Raw genomic sequence first — 23,577 nt, 5'->3', positions numbered from 1 at the left:
TTATTATTTTAAAGCATTGTTTTTCTAAGATTCAGTTTTAGGTAATAACCTTTGTATAAAATCTGACCATTGTGAACTTTACTAACTTTTTGGGTTCTTGTGAAGCTACTGTTGGAAAATCAGGAATAAGAAAAAATAATTATGGGTAATTTTGAAAAGATAGTTTAAGGATTGAATGATAGGATACTTAATTGTTTTACAAGGGAGTTTGATCTGTACAAGTAGTTGGTGATACAGAAGATTAATGACAGAAGTAACATTTAAAAAAAATTATTGGTACATTTTAGATACACATAATGATGACATTCATCATAGAGAATTTGTAACTGCACTTGATATATCTTGATTCTTTTCACCAAATATCCTCTCATCTCGTCAATCTTTTTTCCCTTCCTTCCTGCTTGCCTTCCTTCCCCTTTCCCCCTTCCTCCTCCCTTGTTCCTCTTCCTATTTGAACCTTTTCTTCCTGTTTCACAATAACTGTTACACATTTTGGTCTTTACCCTTTCAGTTTCTCACTCCAGAGAAACATTGTGGTATTTAAACATTATGTCTGATTTATTTTATGAGAAGTAACTTTCTAATAGCACTATACAAATGGATTGATTAGAAAGAAGAAAATTTGAGATTAATCTGTTAGGTACAAACAAGTAAGCAAGATAATTTCAGATAGTAAAAAGTGGTTAAGACTAATACAAGATTATACACTACACTTAGTATATGTATACTTGCTGTTTTGGTATATGTAAAATCAATATTGATATTTCTGACTTTAATCCAGCATCATATGATTTCACTTTTTATCCCATATTATATGTGGCACTACTGGCATCAGTGTATTGTTCATTGACATCACCTCTATCAAATTCAAAATAGTTGTGAAATAACTTCCAATAACTAAATTTAAATTCTTCATTTCTTTCCAATCTTTACACACTCAATGTATTCCACTTAAGTTATAGGGTCAAAACTGGTCTAGGATTACTTTTGTTGCCATGATAATGGTATATTATCAGTATGATAAAATTAGATCTGCTTCTGTTTCTATTCAGTTCTGATTGCTCGTCCCCATGCTACAATTCTTATTGACTTAATTTTACTATTTGAATAAATAAAACATTAGCATGCTTTAAAAGCCAAACTGTATAAATAGGTGTATGTAGAAGTCCCTTTTGATTCCTGATACTCCTATTTATTGCCTCTTGATAATTGGTGTCATTAGTTTTTGATTTGTCTAGTAGGGGTGTGTGTGTTATTTGTGTGTATATGCATAATATAAACATGCATTTGTGTATATTCTTACCTACATAAAAACATGTTTTATATTGCTTTTTAGCACCTTGATTTTTGTTTTCACAGTTACATCCTGAAATTACTCCATTTCAGTCTATAGAAAGCTCACTCTGGCTGCTGTACAGAATATTAGTCATACGGCAGACAGTATGAATAGAAATCAGTTAGAATGCTCTTGCAGTGTTATTGACCAGGAGTGGTTGATACTTTGGGTTAGAGTAATAGTACTATCAATAGAATTAAAATGTATGGTCTTATTGTTGCTGAGACAGAATACCCCAACATCCAAAGTTAAAGGAGGACAGGTTTATTTAGCTCACAGTTTGTAGATGGTTTGGCAAATAGCAGAGGGCAACAGTTCATGGCGGAAGACAAAAGCAAAAAAATAAGAGCCAGACAATCCTCTTTTTGCCCCTTTTATTTTACATAGACTGCTGTGATTAGGGTGGTGCCAGTCCAGTCAGTGAACTGAACTAGCAATTATCCTTAATCCCAGTACCCTTAATCCTAGCGTTGCACTATGTATCAGTCACAAACTAGATTCAGCCACCTCCAAAAAAGCCCTATGACTAAATGAGACTTTGCGGGGAGATCGAGGCACAAACCATAACATGGACTATGGAATATATAAAACGATAAATTCAGATTATTTTCCAGGAATAAAGTTTAATGTCAGATACTGATTGTTTCCTAAAATGTTAATTCCTATTTTTTAGATGCAGAAAGAATTACTTGACACAGAACTGGATTTATATAAGAAAATGCAGGCTGGAGAAGAAGTCACTGAACTTAGGAGAAAGTATACAGAATTACAGCTGGAAGTATGTTTAATCACAGCTAAACCATAACCTGATAAAAAGTAGATGTAGTTGTAGTGGCTAACTTAAAAATGTGTGTCTTTTGTTTGAGTCAAAGATTATTGACATAGAGAAGATAGAGGTTAACAGTTTTTATTTTCAGAACTACAATAGAAAAATCTTAATGAGGAGAGGTAGTGATTCTACCTATATGTTCAAGTCTTTTCATTTTTAATGAAGTTTGTCTTCCTTTTCTTGGTCTCTCTTCAACTAAAACCCATTAAAGGCTTTTAGGTACTATTATGGTGATATCTTTGCATATACAGACTTATATTGAATTGCTGTGAAGGAGCTGATATATTTAGGGATAGAACTATATTGAAAAGTGTGCTTACTTAAGTTTTACCTATAGATGGTGCTGCAGGTGTTTTAAAAGAGAAAATAAAAGTACTTTCCTATAATTTAGTTGCATGATTATTTATATGAGAAATCTTAGCAAAAGAGTTCCCCCCACTTATCTACACAAAAGGGTACCCCTAAAAGGGTAAAGACCAAAATGTGTAACAGTTACTGTGAAACAGGAAGAAAAGGTTCAAATAGGAAAGGGAACAAAAGGAGTAGGGGTAAGGGGGAAGAAAGGAAGGGAAAAGGTTTGTGTAATATGAAATGAGAATTTTTAATATTAGCAGGAAGATTTAAAGTTAGAGTTACATTTTGAAGTACAGAGACCCTAATGGCATTTATACATTAAGGATACGTCTTTATTATTTGTCAAAATAATTTAAAGTTTTTGGGTATTATCATTTAACTTGACGGTAATACTTTTTTCAGATTGTTTTTGTTTTTCCAACATAGTAGAAATCCATTGAGTACTATAATACAGGTATTAAAAAACTTAACTTTAAGCAGCCTTTCAACTTGTCTTAAAGCCCTATCTTGTCTGAGAGTCAGAAGCAGCTTAGGCTATTGTTCTAAACTTGCATTTGTTTGTATTCTCTGGAAACTTTTAAGTTATGTGTGTGTCCTATATATGATACAGGGTTTCAGATTTTTTGATGTTAATGTAGAAATTGTGCTTTCCCATTCTGGAGATTTCATGTCACATGGCATAAAAAACAAAACATCATGTAAAAATTCTGGCCTATTGTTAAAGTAAGTGATGGCTTTTTTTGCTTTTTGGTAGTAGGAATCAAATTCACAACCCTGTGCTTGCCAGGCAGGTGCTGTGCCTCTGAACTATATCTCTGGCCCCTAATGGCATTATTTAAATTTGTTATTAGTTGATGTTTTTCTTCCTACTATTATATAGCTAAATACTAAATAAGAGTTTCTGTTTTTCTTTTGATAGTTTGAGTTTATCTTACCGTTGGTGGTTGCAATCTTACAGTTTTCCAGTGGGTGCCAGCTTACCACAGTAATTCTATTCATTTTTAGAAGAAATTAGTGAAATCGAAATACTCTAGAATCTAAAACCTTAAATTTTGGGTTTTTGGATTAGGGATACTCTACCACTACAATCTATGCAAATATTACTAAATCTAGAGAACTCCAAAATCTAAAGCAATTATGAACCTAGACATTTCACATAAATGATAATTCTAGTTATAAAATTGTTTAAACTGTGTGTCTGATCTCTTCTAGGCTGCTAAGAGGGGGATTCTTTCATCTGGACGGGGTAGAGGAATTCATTCAAGAGGTCGAGGTGCTGCTCATGGTCGAGGGAGAGGGCGAGGCCGAGGGCGAAGTGTGCCTGGTCATGTTGTGGTGGATCACCGTCCTAGAGCATTGGAGATTTCTGCGTTTACAGAGAGTGATAGAGAAGATCTTCTTCCTCATTTTGCGGTACTTTTTTACTACCCACCAAAACCAATACTGATAATCATTACTGGAGATAATTGGTATAAAGAGAAAATTATGAAAACATGAGTGATTTAAACTCTGACATAAACATAGGGTTTGATTATCCATATTAATCTTTTCAAAAACTATAAATTTGAAACAGTACAATTTTTTTAATTATCTAGAAATACTGAGTATTCTATACTGAATATCTTATACTGAGTAGGTCTTCAAATATTATGAAGTGAATGATTTAATACTCATTGTTTCAGAAAAGGCCTGCCAGTAGTTTAATTTTGTTTGATGATGTTTACTTTTACAGGTTATATGAGCTATCCAGAATATTTTAAAAAATTAAAATGGATTTTTATTTGTTAGTTTTGTGGTCATGGTCCATTTCACCAGAATTGAAACAAGACAACATTTTGATTTATCATCTCAAAATTGTCTTGGTCAGTTGAAGTTTGTAGTCAAGAGAATCTATCTAAAGGTAATAGATTGACTGAATGGAGTCTAATGCATAGTTTAACTTGAACTTAGATTCATTAGGTTTCATGTACAGAATAGAAAGGATTGCTCTTTCATCTTAAATGTTGTGTTTCTAGTGATACCCTAAGGGTTAGTAACTAAGCATCAGTTTTATCCTCAGCATTATAGTAATTACTCTGGAGATATGAAGCAAATGATTTTTCTACTCTGAAGGCTTTTATATGTATTGATTTAACATAGACCCATTAAAGTAAACCATAAACAATTTATAATGAATTTCAATTTATTAAATAATACGAATGTTTTAGTAACTTCGAGAAGCATCTTTGACCCTGACATATGATGGATAAAAACAGTAGAGGAAAGTTTTAAGCAGGTAGTAAACTGGACATTAGATTATGAAAGAAAAGTAAGTTCCTAAATAAGTATATACATGTTTAACCTTTTGAAAATTTAGATTTCAGTGTTTGACAATCTTAGTCCAGGCTTGCAGCAATTAACAGATACTCTGTCAGAACATAGGGAGATATTAAAAAGAAATGGTTAATATTTAAGAAGTAACTAAAATGATTAATATTTAAAGATGAGGAGTCTGGAGTGCCCTGTGCTTGATGGAATCAAATGGATAAAGAGAGAAATCAGAGAACTAGAAAAGAGCTTGCAGATAATCTAACCTAGTTCTTCCCTCCTATGAACCCCTCTCAACACCTTCCACAAAGGAAAGGAGATCTAGATAACGTGTCTTGCATATAGTTATAAAGCAAATGAGGAAACTAGCAGGGACTATATTGAAATATCCAAATAATAAGATGAGTTTGTTATGATTGTGTTTTGGCGAGACTAAGATGACTTTGATTTGAGAAAAAATTCAGTCTCTCAATGGAAATTTTTCCATCCATGTTTGAGATTTCAGCTCTACTCAGAAGTTAGCAGTGGCATTTCACATTTGAAAATTATTAGTCTTAAATAAGAGTTGAAGTTTAAAGTTTAACTTCTCTAGTTCAGTCTATAGTTTGAACCCAAGAGGGATTAGAGGAAAAAAATTAACATTAAAGGACCATTGACTGTTACAAATTATAATTAATATAATGCTAGTTTTATACATTGGGGCCAGTAATAGTAGTAATAAAACTTAAAACTAAAATTTATAAAGTCCATTTTATAGCAGATGTTATTCTGAGTAGCTTAAGGCTTAAAAATAACTCAATGTTATTAGGTTTTGTTTGAACCACCCTATGACATAGGTATCTTTATTATGCTCAGTTTAGATGTGATGAAATGAAAAATGAAGAGACTACGTAACTTGTGACAGTTTACACAGCTAACTACTAGAGCTGGGATAATGGCTCTAGGTCCATTCTTTTTACTGTGCTGTACAGAATTTTCCTCTGTGGGAGATACATATGTATTTAATGAAATCTTAATTTTATTTTTCAATACAGAGGAATGCATTAATAAAGGACAGTGATATAAAGTTTATGTGATAAAAGTTGTAGAAAACTCTTTGTATAGGAAGGGGAAAAATCCAAAATGTAATAATCCAGAAACAGGCATAATATAGTATGTTTAGCTTTTAAGTGTCCAAAAAGAGTATATGTTACAGCAGAGTATATAGCAAGTGAAAGCATAGAATGTTAAGCTTTTGATTCAGGAGGCCTGGACTCTCATCTTGGTAATTTATTACTTTGAGAAAATGACTGAAATTCTCTTTAAACCTTTCCTCCCCCCGCATTTATTAGAAATGATTTGAAAAAAATCAGAAAATTTCTGAGGATTCAGTATACTGCTTATGAAACAATTTAACTTTTTGAGAGTGGAGTAATAAGTATAAATGAAAAGTCAGTAAAGAAGCTCGGATTTGACCACTGGCTTTGTTTAAAGTATACTTTAACTGAAAATGTTCCACTAATTCAGGAAAGTGTATAATTAGAAATGATTAAAAGATAGGGCCACCCTTTGTCTAACAATATTAAATACTAAAATGAGTTATTCATCATTCTTTTCTGGGAACTTATATGAATTGTTACATATTCTAGGTTATACTTACAAGTATTTTAATGCCTTTGAGATTTTTGGATGTTTCAAAATAATTTGTTTGAAATAAATACTCTTTTATATTTAAAGCAATATGGTGAAATTGAAGATTATCAGATTGATGATTCGTCACTTCATGCGGTAATTACATTCAAGACAAGAGCAGAAGCAGAAGCAGTAAGTAAAATAATTTATCAAAAATTCAAAGGATTGATATTGCCTTTAAGTTTTAATTTAAAGGAATTTTAAAATATACTGAATAAACTGCATCTTCACAAGAAGTGGAATATTTAAATTCATGCCCACAAAGAATATCTTAACATGATATCATTGGAACATACATATATATAGTTAATCACCGATTTGAATGTCAAATTTTATCGTCTGGAGACATTTAAGAAATCTGTCTGTCCTTCCTTCCTTTCTTCCTTCCTTCCTTCCTTCTTTCCTTCCTTCCTTCCTTCCTTCCTTCCTTCCTTCCTTCCTTCCTTCCTTCCTTCCTTCCTTCCTTTACAGGAATTAGGACTATCCTCCTTTCCATTACTCTTTTTTTTTTCCAACTGCCCCAGAAAAAATTCTACTTGGCAGAGTACTCAAGTGGTAAGGGTTAAGTTAGATGCAGGGAGAATAAAATCTTGAAGTCTACCCTTCTTTCTTATTCCTCATGTGCTGTTTCTGAGCCCCAAGAGACTGAATTCTGAAGTATCACTAGCTCAGCATACATTCAAATAGACCATTACAGTTTGCCCAAAATATAAAGTAATAGCTTTATCTTTTAGAATATTCTTTACTATAGTTTTTTAAATTGTGTAGCTTTTTTTTTTTTGTACCGGGGATCGAACTTATGACCTCACGTTTGTCGGGCAGGTGCTTATGCCACTGAGCTCAATCCCAAGCCCCTTAAATTGTGTATCTTGAATTGTCTTTCCAAAGGCTAACACCTACATCTTGTCTTTTGAGTTTAAAAGGTTGATTTAAGAAAAAAAAAAAAAAAAAAAAAAAAAGTGAATATGGGGATTCATAGGAGTCCTCTGACTTTTTTTTAAAGCCTTGCAATAGTAGAGAAGATAATACAGTATAAATATTTTGTTCTTTCCATTATTCAAAGGACTAATTTTCTGGACTTTATGTGAAATGAGAGTAATAAGTTGATTTTCAGAATTTTAAATTGATGGGGATCTAAGTTAGGTTTGAACAACCAAAATTGCTGGGCATAGTAGCACACACTTGTAATCCCAGAATTTGGAAGGCTGAATCAGGAGGATTGCTGTAAGTCCCAAGGCCAGCCTGGGCTACATTTGTGTTCAAGGCTGGCATGAATTGCATAGCAAAACCCTATCTGAAATAAACCTTCCTACTGTTGGTTATTGTTGTGCATATTTTTCACAACAAGGAGTGATTGGTAAAATAGTGAAACTGAATGTGTGTTGCTAGGTGCTGCTACATGATGGGCACTGTGCTACTAAAATTAGTGAGGTCTAAATTTGAAGTTCATGAACAAGTGACCAAATATCTGCAATTCAAAAGTTAAAGAAATAGTCTTTCTCTATAAGCTCTACAATTTAGATTTTGTTTTTTTTTTTTTACAGTATTGGTCATTTACAGTAACTTACCCAGGCATCTGTATGTTAGTTATTTTAACATGACTTTAGAGAGCGTTTGTTGTGTGACAACCTGTGTAATACACGATTTTCTTGTATGACACATTTGTGAAAGAAAGTGTGTTGTCCATTTGAAATCCCTATTTAAATGACCTGAGAATCCAGGAGATAAATTTAATTTTGCATAAACACAGCCTATTTTTCAAACTTCATTCTTTCTGGAACCATTTTCTATGTAAGATACAGAACCCCACTTGTAACTACTTTGCGTAGTTGTTTTTTTTCTTCATCAAGTTTTCATAAAATCTTTTTTACTGTAAGCTTCAAATTAATCTATATAAAATAGGTAAGACTGAAGGCAATCCTATGACTAAAATGGTTCAGCTATAAGACAGGCTTTTTTTTAGTACTTCATAGTACAAAAATTAGAATTAGAATCTCATATATTCATTATTAAACTTTATCAGTGTTTTACTTAGGACCAATCTTACATTGTTATGTCTTATGCACTAGAATCTTCTCATCTTGGAGCTATTGCCAGTAATCATGTCTCTTCATAAACATTTCAGTGTGTGTTTTCCATGTATGTGACTCAATCTACTATCATGCCTAAATATACTTCCTAAGTAGTAAATATCCAGTGATAGCTTAGATTTCTGATTTTTCTCATACATTTTTTACTTTATTTAAAGATTCAGATAAGTTCAGATGTTAATGTAGCTTGATAGGTATTTTGTGTGTGGTCATGAACTCATCAGTTTAATCATTTCATGGTTATTGATCCTTCGTTTTCTGTCACTGATGTTCAAATTGTCCCGTCTTTGGCCAATAGGAGACTATAAATTAGTTGGTTCTTGAATCCTTTTGGTAAGATCCTATTGGTTTTTGAGGATTATCTTATTTTGTAATACGAAACGGTATTCTTGGTGCAGTTTCTCTGAGGGGTCTTTATTTTCAATGTCAAAAGTGTGTTGTTTTTACTAATTTTATTCAGTGGTTGGAGCTGGGGGGTGGTAAAAATACACTTATGTATGAGTACATGTATACATATGAATAAAGAATTGAGAGCTCATAGAAACATTGTACTTTTAATTCTTAGTTACATGTTTTTTAATACATTCACATATACACATGTACAAATTGGTAAGTGGGTGGTAATCCCTTAGATAAAGATACATCCAGAAATTATCCTAATACTTGTAAGTTAGTTGTGGACTATATTGTTTTTACTTAATCTCATGGGTTTTATATTTTCTTACCTCTTTTTTCCATGCTAAAAACTTACCTTTCTCATGGCAGCAACATGCTGGGTGATATATACATTTAAATTTTTGATGAATAATCTAAAATTGCAATCTGTATAGGTTATAATCATTTGAGTATCCCACAAAGATGTGTGAAAGTGCCTTTTGTCTACTTGTTGCCATAATGTGTACTCAATATAGTGGTTTTATTGCCTACTCCTTGACCTAACAGACCTAAAGGTATGTAGTTTATCCTAATTGTTGGTACAGTGAAGTATTAAACAGTGTTATCTTTGTAAAATGGAAATTCATTTCATTGTTTTGTAAGATGCTGGTTTCAACTTCTTTTCTTTTAATAAGAGACTGACTCTTCAGCATTGTCCCATCTGATCTTGTGACTCCTGCCTCAGTCTCTTGAGAATCAGAGAGTACAGGGGTATGCTACCATGCCGACTCTCATTTCAGTTCTAATTCACTTTTTTGAGGGGAAGGGGTTCTTGAGACAGGTCTCACTGTGCAGTTTAGGCCACTCTTGAACTGTCTATTAGTCTGGCCTGTAATTTGTAGCAATCCTGCCTCAGCTCTCTGAATGCTGAGATAGGTATGTGCCATCATACCTGGACATCTTTTTCTTATTATTGAGCTGGTTTCATGTTTAAGTATTACGTATTTCTATTTCTGTAAGCTTTTAATGCTGTTTACCTGATATTTTGCTGAGTTTTCTATTCTAGTGAGTTTCTGTTTCTCTTTGTAAATGAATTGAAAATTTTTCTTATGCTCTTTATATAGTAGTTCTGTCATATTCTGGAGAGGGATATCTACCCATAGATTTTCCATCACCTACTATTTGTCTAGAACTACAGATATTTGCTTTTCTGTACATATATGCCTATGATAAAGTTTAATTTGTAAATTAGGCATAGTAAGCAATTAACAGTACAATAAATAAAATAGAAAAGTATAACATACTACAATAAAAGTTTCATCTGTTTCCTTGGGTAGGTAGTATATCCATCATGGATACTTTGGACTGATAAATGATTCCTATCCCAGGTGGGATAGCATGGCGTGGTAGAGAAATGGCATGTGCACAGTTGTCTGCTTTTTTTTTTTAAAGAATGATGAAACAAAATAGAAAATGGGCAAAAATAGTACATACTTTCTTTTTTTTTTTTGTCTTTTTCCTTTTTATCGTTACCAGGGATCAAACTCACGACTGCCTGCTTGCAAGGCAGGCGCTTATGCCACTGAGCTAAATCCCCAACCCCTAAAAATAGTACATACTTTCAAAGAAAAGAAATAAACAGTAACAAATCACTAGTTGATGTATATATATTGTGCCCCACAAATAGTTGTTCAAGATACACAAGTGGAACATAAATGAGAATTCAACCAAGGAGACTACAAACAGTTCTGTTCAACTATCCAACGAAAACTAAGTATTATGGCTGTCATTCCTGTACACTTAGACATGTATGCATTTGTCCATATCTTCATTTATGTTGAGACCTAACACAACTTATTAGATTAAAATCCTTCTGAACAAAGATTAATAATATTGCTGGATTTCATATCATAACACTCCAGAATCAGCACTGGGTACTGCAGTGCCCCTTTCTTTCCTTCAAAGTATTTGTTCATTTCATCATGTGTCAAGATCAGTTCTCATAAACTATTTATAGGTTTTAAGCAAGCATGAGTCTTAACATGTATTTCTATCCTTTCTATATTAGAGGGAGAAAAAGAACAAAGCAGAACAGTACTAAACTTTTTCCTGTAGACACATAAAACTAAAAAGATGTAAATCTGCTGTAGAAGGAGTTCTACCATGGTCACTGTGCTGTTTCTTGTTATCAACAGAATTGGCTATATCATCAGATAAAGTATAATTGAACGTATCAGTACATAACAGCATTAGCAGAAATACAGCTTTGTAGATAGTGTAGAGCTAAAAAAACAGGTGGTAATCAAATTAGAATGGATATCGTCGTGAATCATTGTCATTTTCAGTATAGCTGTCTGTACTCAACTTGATACCAGCAACCTAACAGTTTTGAATAAAATGTGTCAATAATAAGCAGCAATCAAACAAGTCAGATTTAACTAAGATCAGTCATGATACAACAGTGTAAGTCATACAGAGATCTTGATTGAGCTAATAGGAAATTAAAGATGATTATTGTGCTATGTTCTGATATCTTTGGGACAGCTCTCTGTGCCCTCAGATCCAGTGCTTGAATACAAACTAAGATGGAACAAGTTCCAACCAAGCAGATTGGTGCGAGTAATTGGGGTTTAAATCCTGATATACTATTAGCTGTATCTTCTGCTGTTTTTTGAAGACTATTTCTTCCCTTTAGTCCCCCAGAATGAACTGTATTTTTGGGTCTCCCCAACACTTGAGGGGGCAACCTGCTATTTTACCTAAGTGTTTCTGAACTTTCTCACTCCCAGGCTGGATTTCTAGTTATATTTCTTCATTTAGTAAAGCCTGTCTGTTCAACCTATCCATAAATACTGGTCGAGTTACCCCTAATACTCTCTGGTTCCCTATCACTTCGAGTTCTGTTTTCTCTTGTTTGATTCAGGCTAATTATATTTCCTGTCAAGAGCCTCTCCAGGGACCCTACCTCTTGATCCACTCTGCCTACGATTCTTTTTTCCCTTAAGTTACTGTATCTAGGCCATCTGTATTAGAAATTATATCCAACCTTCTTTGCCTGATTTCTCTTGAGATCTTTTTCTGTCATTAGTAGTCTGTTTGTCTACTTCATTTCACTCTCTGCTCCATTCATTGTGGCCTCTTTGCCACTGTTTCTGGAGTCCTCTCTCTTTAGAATGTTCTGCAGTATTCTCTGTAGAGTTGGATTGGTGGTTGCGAATTCCCCCACTTCTTCTTTATCTTGGAAGCACCTTGTTTCTCCATTAATTTCTAGGGACAGTTGTGCAGGATATATCAATCTTGGCTGGAGGTTATTGTCTTTCAAAGCTTGGATTATTTCTCCTCACGCTCTTCGAGATTTGATGGTTTGTGCCGAGAAGTCTGCTGTAATTCTGATGAGTGTTCCCTAGTAAGAGATCTGTTTCTTGTCTCTGACAGCTTTTAATATTCTGTTCTTATATGGGATCTCTGGAATCTTGATTAATATATGCCTGGGTGTAGTTCTGTTTTGAATGTAGGTGGCTGGAGTTCTCTGTATGCCTCATACATCTGAGCATCCTTACCTTTTCCTATGTTTGGGAAGTTTTCCTTGATTATTTCTGTGAATAGCCTTTGCAGTTCCTTTGTTTGTACCCCTACTTCTTCATTTACATTCTTTATTCTTAAGTTATAGATTCTCTTGTCATCTTCTAGTCTTTGTATTGTTACTGCTTATTTCCTTGTTATTTTTAAGAAGTTTTTCCTTTCATGCTGCCACATTACAAACCTGTCCTCCAGTTCAGATAATCTATTCTTAGTTTCTTTCAAGCTGTTATGCCAGCTTTCAGTAGAGTTTTTAGTTTCCTGGTAATCTCTTTGAACCTGCTTCATGTATTCTATGTTTTCTCTATTTCCTCCATCAAACAATTCTCCCCTTTGTTTTTGTTCTTCCATTCTACTGTCTGTTTTTTCTTGGGAGGTGCTTAGCATTCCTTTAACTATTCTACTTATATCTTGCTTTACTTGGTTAAATACTTCACTTTTGAACTCATCTATGAGATCCCAAAGATACCGCTTTATGTCTGTTGGTGCCATGCCTGATATTGCATGTTTTCTGTCCTCATTCTCCTTTGCATTTACCTTTCTTGGATTAATGGTGTCAGGATTGGGGGACTGAGGGCCCTTTCTTTCTTTTTTTTTTTTTTTTTTTTTTTTTTTTTGTCTTTTTCATTTTTGTCGGTACCGGGGATCAAACTCACGCCCACCTGTTTGCAAGGCAGGTGCTTATGCCACTGAGCTAAATCCCCAGCCACCAGAGGGCCCTTTCTTGTTGCCTCCTCTTCTCAGATTTTTTTGTTCCTTCCATACAGGCATATATCGGAGGCCCAGTTTCTTTGTCGGTTTCAGTTTGTCTGAAGCGTGCTGACTAAGTGGTCCCGCCCACTGCAGTGTACTAGGAGGTACAGATCCGTGTAGCCTATGCTGGGCCTACCCCTCCAGGTCAACCTATTGAAAGCTTCACTGTGTTAGAATGCACTGCCAGTCACAGGGACTTGATTTGGGCTAGTCTATTGGGCCTTAGTCCGTGGCATCACCCAGGTCAAGTGCTCCCCACCAATCCCGCTTGAGAGGAGAATATGCGACTGAAATCACTGCAGGGCCCTGTTCCGGCCAGTTTGCCCATCCCAGGATGTCCTCTGGTGGAGCCTCTGTGTCTATAGAAAGGTCCCTGTTCCTCTCACTCACCGCAGGTCGATGCAGGGTTCCCTGCCAGTTCTTTCTCAATTCGGTTCTCTGATTCCCTCTCTCAGTGCATTCGCGTCTCCAGTGAGTTGAAACCAATTCAGGTATGGCAGCGAGTTCAATCCGTGAGTTCTGGCAGTGGCACTAAGACTTTAGCTGGTGTCAGTCGTAGCACCAGAAGGGCATTTTCAATTGGTTTCTCTCAGCTTAGTTTGTTCCTGGGCCAGCAGGGTATATCTCCCTCTGCTTAGGACTCCCCACACCACACCATTCCTGGAATCTAAGCTGGCTATCTCAGAGAGCCTCTGTAGCTGCTGTTACCTATCTGCCATCTTTTCTCAATCCAGTTGTCTGCTTTTCATTGAAAGCTTTTAAAAGTTCACCATTAATTGAGTAGTAATGTGAGACTATATTGTGCCTCATCAATATTTAAAACTTAAAAAATGTTTATTTCTGAAAATTTTCATTAATATATTTGGATCAAAGTTAATTGAAACCATGGAAAGTGAAACCACAGGTAAAGGGAATCTACTACATATTAGGAAATTAGTTTGTAAGTTCCTTTACATTTAGTTTTGTTCATTTTTATGGTGCTAGCGATCAAACCCACAGCCTAATGTCCATAGCCATTGTAGGCAACTGCTGTACATTGAGCTATATACTTCCTGCCCATAAGTTACATTTTTAGAAAATCTTACTTGTACTATAATTTGTATTATGTTAGTACTAATAATTACCTGTCCAGTTAATCTTTTTGTGTGGTTTTCTTTTTACCAATCTAAGATGATAAACATTTTCTCTTCTTTTGTATATTACATTTATACTTCTTGTTGTGTTTTAGATTTTACATTCACTTTTTAAAACTTTTATGTGTTTTGTGTAAGGAGTAAAAGTAGGGAAACTGCCAGTTTCATTCAGTGAATTCATTTTTTTCAAGCTTATATAAAATAACATACATACATTTCTGTTTATTTTTGAGTTCTTTGATTTTTCTTTTCATATGCCTCTTGTTTTATCTAACTTTCTATGTTAAATCTGTCAGGGCTCTTGTTTGGAGTTTCCATTGTGCCCAATTACTGATTTTTCAGAATCCTTTTTTTTGTTTTGTTTTCTGCTTGACTTTTATATCAATTTTAGAGTCTGCTTGTTTCTAAAACAATGGGAAAATTAGCATCTTAATTCCGAATTGTCCTCATTTATGTCATCATCTTTGAAATTTTCAGTTTTAATCTCCTTAAGATCATTTTAAGATATCTGTGTATACAGTGTATATTGCTACTTTAAGGTTTACTTTTACGTGGATAGTTTATAAGTTTTTCCCAAGGTAATGCATCTAATGCTATTTTAAATACTTACTCTCAGTACCTTTTGAATATTAAAAAACTACTCTATTTTTATTAAACATGCAACTGCCATTTTATCTCCTGATGATTTTAATTTTGTTCTCTTAGATTTTTCAGTTGTGAGTTTGATCATGTCATTAGTAAATAGTTTTACTGTTGTTGCTTACATTTTGATACCTACTACTTTTTTTTTGTTAGTATCCTCCGATAAATGTCAAGAACATTAATAATAACAATGTTTTACTCATGAAATGGATACGTATGTGTGTAGTATTTTTAATATTATGTATGATGCTGACTTTTTTGTGTTAAGGTATTTATAAAATATATCTGTGCATTAAAAGCTGTGGAGATTTTTTTTTCAGAAATAGATTTTTTTCAGTGATGCATGCCTGTAATCTTAGCACCCTAAGAGGACTGTAAGTTCAAGTCTAGCTTTCAGCAACTTAGGGAAATCCTGCCTCAAAGATAAAAAATAATTTTCTCATATGAGAGAAACCATGCTATATTTATCTTTCTGTGTCTAACTACTTCAGCTAACATTATGGTCTCAAAACAGAATTATCAATAAATACTAAAATAATGATAGACTTTTCAAGTGTTTGAGTAAATCAGGAAAAAGAAACAGGATAAAACATGAGTAAGATATGTTATATATACACATCAGTCACCCAGAATAAACATAAATTTCAGGTATTGCACACATATATACGTATATGTATATACACACCAATAAACAATATTTAACATAAATAAACATTATAAAAGGGCTGCGGATGTAATGTATTTCAGTGTGAAGACACTAGTCCCCAATACTAAAAAGAAAAAGAAAAACCTTTTGTAGAAAATGCTAGTGACATCTTTTGCTTTTTAGATTTTTTTTTTTTTTTTTAGCTGACTGAAAAGGGGACAGAAGGGAGAGGAACAGAAGGGAAAGTAAAAAAGATCAAGTTTGATATATGTGTACCAATGCCCCACGATGAATATATTATGTATTACAAACATACACTTAATGAAAGAAATTTTTAGAAAAAGGTTTTGAGTAGACATTTTGTGTGTGAGAAATGGAATTCTTTATAGTAATATAAATTGTTGTGTAGTGATTATAGCTTACAAACTTTTGTTGTGTGACATGGAGATGAGGCCATGAACTTAAAAACCTAGTTGCATTTTAATGGGTATGAAATATTTTAAATTTATCATAAATTTATATGTGCTTATTGAAAATTTATATCTGGAGATTTTAATATCACAACACCTGTTTAGATGTCATTGAACATGTAATTGTTTCTACATTTCACATTATACTGTACTTTGAGATTGTACTATAAATCTTTTGACTTAGTTATTTAGGTATGCTGCTAAGATGATGTATGTTCATTCACATTACTTTGAATTGAATGCACTGTTGTTAAATCAGCCACTTGATATAGCATTTACTTGACTTGAATGTTCCGAAGATCAGCATACTCAGTTACAAGAATGTAGTAGAAATTACTCTACACTCAGTAGGATATTTTAGTTCCCTCCCCAGTTCATTGAGAGATTTATATTTTGTATTAGTGACCTAGCAAATATTTTATTAAAGACATGATTACTGACATTACTTAAAAATAATGTGATACTTTACATACAAAGTTACTCTGTTAAAGGTTTCTAGTTAATAGTTACTATATCATTTGTAAATTAACAGTTAAAAAGGAATACAATTTATTTAGCCTATTGATCCTAATTTGGAACATTGCTTTAGAAGCTGCTATCAAGATCTTGAAGTGCTTTGGGATTAGAATCAATATTTATCATTGTATTGTAAACCTTTAAATATATTTTGCTTAGTCAAATGTTCATCATTAATAAAATAATTTTGCTCCATTATGAGAAATTGTGCTTTTTAAAAAAAAAGTATTTGGAATCTCTAGTCTGATTTTAGAAGTAAGGTCATAAAAAATAAGTTATGATAATAACAACCTAAAAGGAAATTAGTTATCTTCATTTGAGGTTAGCTATTAAAGTGTTTCCTTCAGAAATTACTAATTTTCTATACACTGATGTTCTTAATTGTTTTAGGCTGCACTTCATGGAGCTCGTTTCAAAGGGCAGGATCTAAAACTGGCATGGAATAAACCAATAACTAATATTTCAACTGTGGAAACAGAAGAAATTGAGCCTGATGAAGAAGAAGTATGTTTTGTTTTCCACTTTTTCTTGCCTTTAATTGTTCATAGTGTACACATAAAATGGGTTTTTTTTTAAAGGCTGTGATTTTTGACATAACACTTTTATTCCAGAACCTTATTTCAGACAGATAAACTTTTAAGTTTTCTGGATTAATGTGAAGAACTATTGATTACTAATCAAAAAGAAAATATGAAAATCACACATACATATACACATGCACAGTTTTCATTTTCTCTTAGAAGATAATATTCATTAGATTTTTATTCATAGGAAATTTTGCAATATTTTGAGTTTTAAGGTATCTGTTCTACTCAATTGCTGTTTTAACATACTAGCTTTCTTTTAATTCATCTTGTTTTAGTTCATTAAAATGAATGCCTGCTACATAGTAAATTCTGTCAAAGGCACAAAAATGAATAAGACACGGTCCCTGTTATCAAGGAGCTTATAATCTGAAAAGGCGGATGATGACAGATACTTCAGAAACTAATAGGCAGACTAATGTGCTGAATAAAGATTTGAACAATGCGCTGTGTAAGAAATGATTATTTCTTGAAGGGAGGTATTGACAGTGGAACAGGGCCCTAAAGGATAGAATAGCTTTCTATCTCCAAGTGCTGGGCCAGGTATTTTAGGCAGACCATAAACTTTAGGAGATAAGTATAGTAGAATTTTTTTTTTCTTCATAACCGCTGTTAGGTAGATGACTGAAAGGTGTGAGCATATATAGCACAGTAAACTAAAAAAAGAGTCCTTTCAAACCAAAAAGTTAAAAGTCAGCAACTCTATTTTGCTTGATTATTAAAAAACAAAAAAAAAAAGAAAAGTTGAATAAAGGTAAGGTGAAGAAACCAAATGATTCTGTTTTCCCTTTGTTAGATTTTCTTAATAGCACTTCATTTTGTCTGAAGAGTGCTTGAAGGCTGTTATACATATCCATAGTTAAATGCAAGAATAAAATGTGTATTTTGAAACTCATATACATGATTTGTCATTTTATATTTTAGATTATACCTTTGTCCTTCCAGGAGTTTGAATTGAAAATGGGGAGAAAAGCAGGCGAGCTCCTGGTATTAGGTATTTTGAAAAGTTTGGACAAGCAGTCTGAGAAATGTTTATGAAAGAAATGGGGAAAAGAAAGGAATGCTGTAAAAGAAAATGTGCATATAGCAGAAAAGAAACAAATCATGGTAGAATTTTATACAAAATCATTCATTAACTCAGTGTTCAGAGTTAAGGTCAGAGAAAATTGGTTTTCTTTTTCTAAACAAGTGTTGAAATATTTCGAAGGATAAAAGATGGCATAATTTGTTAGTGTCAGAAAATATGGCATGTGCAAAGTCTTAATTTGACATTTCTTTGAGTTTCATGCAAGCAGTAGTGTAGATACTATAGAGAAGTCCTTGAATAAAGGTTGCTTTTTGTTTCTTTAATATTCTAGCTAGAGTATTAAGACCTTTTATATTCAACTCAGAAATCAGTGTTTAAAAGTGTCACCTGTTTTTCTTTTTTCTTTTCTTTTTTTTTTTTTTTTTTTTTTTTTTGGGTAAATTCCTAAATACATTTTAACCTAAAGTTTCAGGAAGAGTCTTTGGTGGATGATTCATTACTTCAAGATGATGATGAAGAAGAAGAGGACAATGAATCTCGTTCTTGGAGAAGATGATTTGACTGATCATTGATCTACATATGCTAGAACTCTACCTGTGTTTCATTAGTATTATCTAATGTACTTTTACATATTTGTAAAACAATTTTTGGTAAAATGTGATGAAGATGGATTTCTCAAATAGACAAAAGAGAAGAAAAATACCTTCTGATCCTGTATTTTGAAAAGATTGATGTTTGCATTTTATTTCAGTAAACAATTGCTAAAGACATCACACTAGAACATATGCAATGTTTTTATTACGTACTTCTACTGAACATTACAGAATTCTTTGGGTTCTTTGTAATTTAATGAATAGGTCTGAAAACTTATGACCCAACACTTGTTATAATTTAGATTTTGTTTTAGTCCAAATAAGGAATGAATTTGCATTTAAAATCTTGATGAATGTTTTCAAAAATGAATAGCTAACATAGTACCTAACTGAAGTTTCCAAGTTATGTATTCATAATATTACATAGTAGTATGCTTAGGCTTTACTATGTATTAGCCTTTTTGTTGGACTTGTGTATGTATTTTACTACATGGGTTTTAATGATAATGGTGTATGACTGCTTTACATATGAGCCCTTATGCATCTGGATGTTAAAAATAAAGTGGAATGGTCTCTTGAAAAGAAAAGAAAAGAAAAAAAGAAAAAGCAGTGGAAAAAAAAAAAAAAAGACCAAGACAATGTTCCTTGATTGAAAAAAAAAAAAAAAAAAAAAGGAAAAAAAGAAAAAAAAATAAATACTAAATAGACCATTCCAGATGGTGATCGGTACCCTTTCCCCCAATGATCACAAAAGGAGCTATAATCACTAACTTACTCTTAATAATGGTTACTGGTAACTTTATAATAATAATGTACAGTCCAATGTTTAAAATTTATACCACTTCAGTTTGGTTTGATCCTATAAATTTTCAACAGATGTCTTAAAATTTAAAAGCAGGCTGATTAGTTTGGAACCAGACTTCAAGTAGAGCTAACATTTGGTGAATAAGAAAACATCATATTACATTTTGGATGTATGAGAGAAAACTTGACCATTTGAAGATGTATGAATAAAGACATGTACTATAGATACTACTTTAGGAAAACACTGTTTGGTAAGTGTTCCAGTCTGATACGTTAAGTGTGCATTTCCTATTGTATAAAAGTCTTTGACATTTGCAACAATATTGTGATTTTTAAGTGGATTTCTCTTGCAAGTGAACATGATCATTGAAAATTGATATAGCAGTTTTCAGGAAATAAATATATTCTTTGTAGAATGAGGGGGGATTATTATATTTCTCAAAATCCATCATTGCAAGTGTTGCAAGTATTTCTTCCTCTTTTGAGATTATAGTGATAATATTTTTATAAGGCACATTAAAATATCACTTCCTTTCATATTGGGGTCTTCAAAATCAAAATCTTTATTCTCCCACCACCATCATAGACTTTGGGCAATGGAGTAGCGTGTATATAATTTTTTTTTCTTATTTTTGCCTACAGTTGGGATTAAAATTGTATGTTCTTCAGGGTTGTACTATTTCATAGGAGTGTTTGACTTCTAGTTGGTACACATTTATATTTAAAATCTCAAAGTTAGATTTCAGTTGTCAGAATCCTAACTTTACTCAAAATTGTAGATCCATGCTATATTTTTATGTAGTCTCTTGTATATTGACTATGTGCTGTTCTGATTCATTAGGTAAGTTTGTTTTCTTTTCTTTTTAGTAGTCGTGAAAGGTGCCAAATTGGCAGAGGCTCACGTTTCTTCTCTTTACACCAAACAGGTATTATAAAGAAAGTAAATCTTTCAAAGGCCAGTTAAATCTCCATGATGGTTTTGGCTCTGTAATTTGATTAATAATTCTAGCCTTATACTGTAACTGGAATTACCATCCATAAATAGCTAATCACTTTCTCTAGGCTAGAATTCTCTTTAATAACCTAGAATTTAAAGTGTTGTAAGCCATGTTGCTTTGAATGAATCAAAAGACTCATTGTGTTTCAGTTTGGTTCCAGACCACCATTAGGTTCCGATTTACACTTTTATAAGATTACTACATTTTAATTATAAATTTCAGTATTATGTTGCTATTGTTTTTCAAATAAATATTAGTAATGTACATGTAGTTTCATATTTTTTTCAAAATTTAAGGTAGCTCTTTAATTGTTAACTACCATTTTGCAGATAAACCTTATTTGTTTTTGTTTTTATAATGGGGATTGAACTCATGACCTTGCACTTGCCAGGCAGATGCTTTTGCCACTGAGCTAGACCCCTGGCCCTCAGATAAGGAAACTTAGGCTGGCAAAAATAAGAGTGGCTTACCCAAAGTCATAACTAGTGAGTGGAAAGACTAGATTTGAACAGAGGCATTCTGATTTCAGTGCCAACTTTTTATTCTCTTAACTGCATTGCTGCCTCCTTCCTCATTTTGATTGAGCATAACATGTGTTTATAGACATGCTAGTTATTGCCTCAAAGATACTACACAAGATTAGTAGGCTTCTTGGTCACGAGGCACTTCATATTTTCAACTCCCTCTTAATACAGCAGTTTGTTCATATCTCTGTTAAAATACTTATGTTGTATACTAATTTATCTGGTTTTTATGTGTGTTCCCCACTACATTCCAAGCTCCTCTAGGAAAGGGACCATGTCTTATTCATCTTACCTGTATAGTGCTTATCGTAAAGCCTGGCTTACGTTGACACTCAGGTGTCTGTTGAATGAAATAATGAATGAATGTATAGTTAAATCTCCAATAATGAGGTGACAGTTACCTCCCTTGTTAATTCTTATCAGTTTCCCAGAAGAATCAATCTTGAGAATCTCCTCAGTCCTTTGAGAACTTTTTGCTAACCATTTGATTCAACTGAGCTTTCCATTTGATGGATTACAGGTACTGTTAGAGGTAGTCTTAGAAACTGGAATTTCCACCATATTTGATAAGACACTATATTTTGGAGTAAAGTCTAAAGGTGATCTAATATGGAGAACCAGACAAGGGTTAAGAGATTGACCATTTGATTGTGGCTCTTTAATTCTGTGGCCTTGAACAGATCTCTTACCTTATCTAGTGTTATTTCCTTCTCTGTAAAATGAAAGGGATTGAACTAGATGACCTTTAAGATCCCCTTTCATCTCTGTAGTTTTTCTGGTGCTACAATAGTGTTTGATCTAAAATAATTTAACATATCTAAATCAGTTCTCTATTTGTTGTTGCTGTTTCCGTAATCTTATCATTGGAAACAATTTATATTTGGTTGTGATAATTCTTACGTCTTTTGGTTTTATATATAGTGTTCCCAAATGCTTGCATTTGCTGGCACAGATTCTGTTGAACTTTTATAGATTAACTGTGGTGTTCACTTGCATTCCCTCTCACCAATTATTACTTTTCCTCTTGTTTCTATGAATTTTCCCCCAAATAGGAATTTAAATCCTATGTTTTTTCTTTTCTTTTACATTGTGGTAGCTACAAGAAACTCTTAGAGTGGTATCTTAGTTCATAAAAATTCATTCCATATTTCTGGAAGGGATGGCCATGTTAAAATTCACACATGAAAGATGGTGACAGTACTGTTTGTCACTCAGTGTGGTGTTTGCAAACAAACGTTTTTCACAAATGCTTCTATTTGCAAACTAAATTGTTCACAACAGAAGTGTTCGTGAACTGAGATATCACTGTAATTCTGTAGTTCTCCAAACAAGGTTTTTGATTTATTGTATACATCCAGACTGTGTAGCCTGAATTGGGAGTGGAAAAAGGATTGAGGACAACATAGGTATTACTTCACAGGAAAACTTGAGGGAAATTATATACTACTGATTGAAAAATTGATTAGGATTACCTTGGGATGGTTAACTTGTCATTTTACGGATTATACTCAATACTTTAGGATTTGAGTAGTGTTGCTTTCAATGTTATTGGATAATTGTAACATTTTAAAAATTAAGTATTTAATTGATGCCAAACCATTTAATGAAAACATATTGTAGGAATGGGAGAATATTCTGTAGATTCTGTTTTATTGTAATATGATCAAATGTAACCTTATCAGTAGTGTACTGTAAAGACAACTGTTTTAAACTGATTACATGTAGCAAGTATGGCCAAGCTTAATTGAAGGAAATATCTTGTTATTAGGGGTTATTGAGAGTCTGTATTTAATTGAAGCACCAATCGTTGGATATAAGGGTTCAAAAAGAAAGCAAACAATTGCTTGTTTCGATGTTGAAGTAACAATGACTGTTTTAGAGTTTATACAGATATGAAGTTGGGGAAAATAGTTTTTTTCCCCCATTTCAGATAATATAGTAGTCTTAGAATTTATGTAAATTTTTGTAAGTTTTTGTTAGCTTTTATAGAAGTCTGTTAGCCTTTCAAACAAAAATGTTCTGCAGGAAATCTGGATTACTAAGTTAGTTCACTTACTGATCTTTCTCTCAGGGCTTCGTCTAAAAATCCTATAGATTAAAAATGGAAATTTAATGTAAAATTAAATCACTATTGTGAAATATTTGTAAGACAGAAAATTCCTTTTCCCAGACAGGAGGAACTTTTGTTAACTTCTTAGACTGGCTAGTTGCTGGAAGGCATGTGTATAGGCTTTTAGGAAAGATTAGTTGCATTTTTCTTCTTTCAGAATTGTACACTTACCAGCTGAAATATAATATTTTGAAATAGCTGCCTAGAAGTCGTAGGAAAGAAAGAAATCCTGGTCA

At 33.0% G+C, this 23,577-nt stretch overlaps 1 protein-coding gene across 13 annotated transcripts in view; it reads left to right on the top strand.

Moving 5' to 3' along the window:
• Rbm26 (RNA binding motif protein 26) overlaps positions 1-23,577 on the top strand; it is a 75,985-nt gene that overhangs the window by 48,482 nt on the left and 3,926 nt on the right. For 8 of the 13 annotated variants that reach the window (XM_063246911.1, XM_063246915.1, XM_063246909.1 and 5 more), the window contains 6 exons: positions 2,010-2,114; positions 3,732-3,932; positions 6,543-6,629; positions 17,092-17,205; positions 18,779-19,960; positions 20,577-20,635. In XM_063246911.1, coding sequence (XP_063102981.1) covers positions 2,010-2,114; positions 3,732-3,932; positions 6,543-6,629; positions 17,092-17,205; positions 18,779-18,868 — 597 coding nt within the window. In that variant the 3' untranslated portion in view covers positions 18,869-19,960; positions 20,577-20,635. Of the gene's footprint in view, positions 1-2,009; positions 2,115-3,731; positions 3,933-6,542; positions 6,630-17,091; positions 17,206-18,778; positions 20,126-20,576; positions 20,636-23,577 lie in introns of those variants that run through there. The other 5 variants (XM_063246907.1, XM_063246906.1, XM_063246908.1 and 2 more) reach the window with 4 other exon arrangements.

Source organism: Cavia porcellus, unplaced genomic scaffold, assembly GCF_034190915.1.
Source record: "Cavia porcellus strain 051 isolate PalLab524CR breed Dunkin Hartley unplaced genomic scaffold, mCavPor4.1 scaffold_4, whole genome shotgun sequence".
Taxonomy (NCBI): Eukaryota; Metazoa; Chordata; class Mammalia; order Rodentia; family Caviidae; genus Cavia; species Cavia porcellus.
Note: the sequence above shows the minus strand (reverse complement) of the source record. Positions and strands in the feature narration are given on the sequence as shown.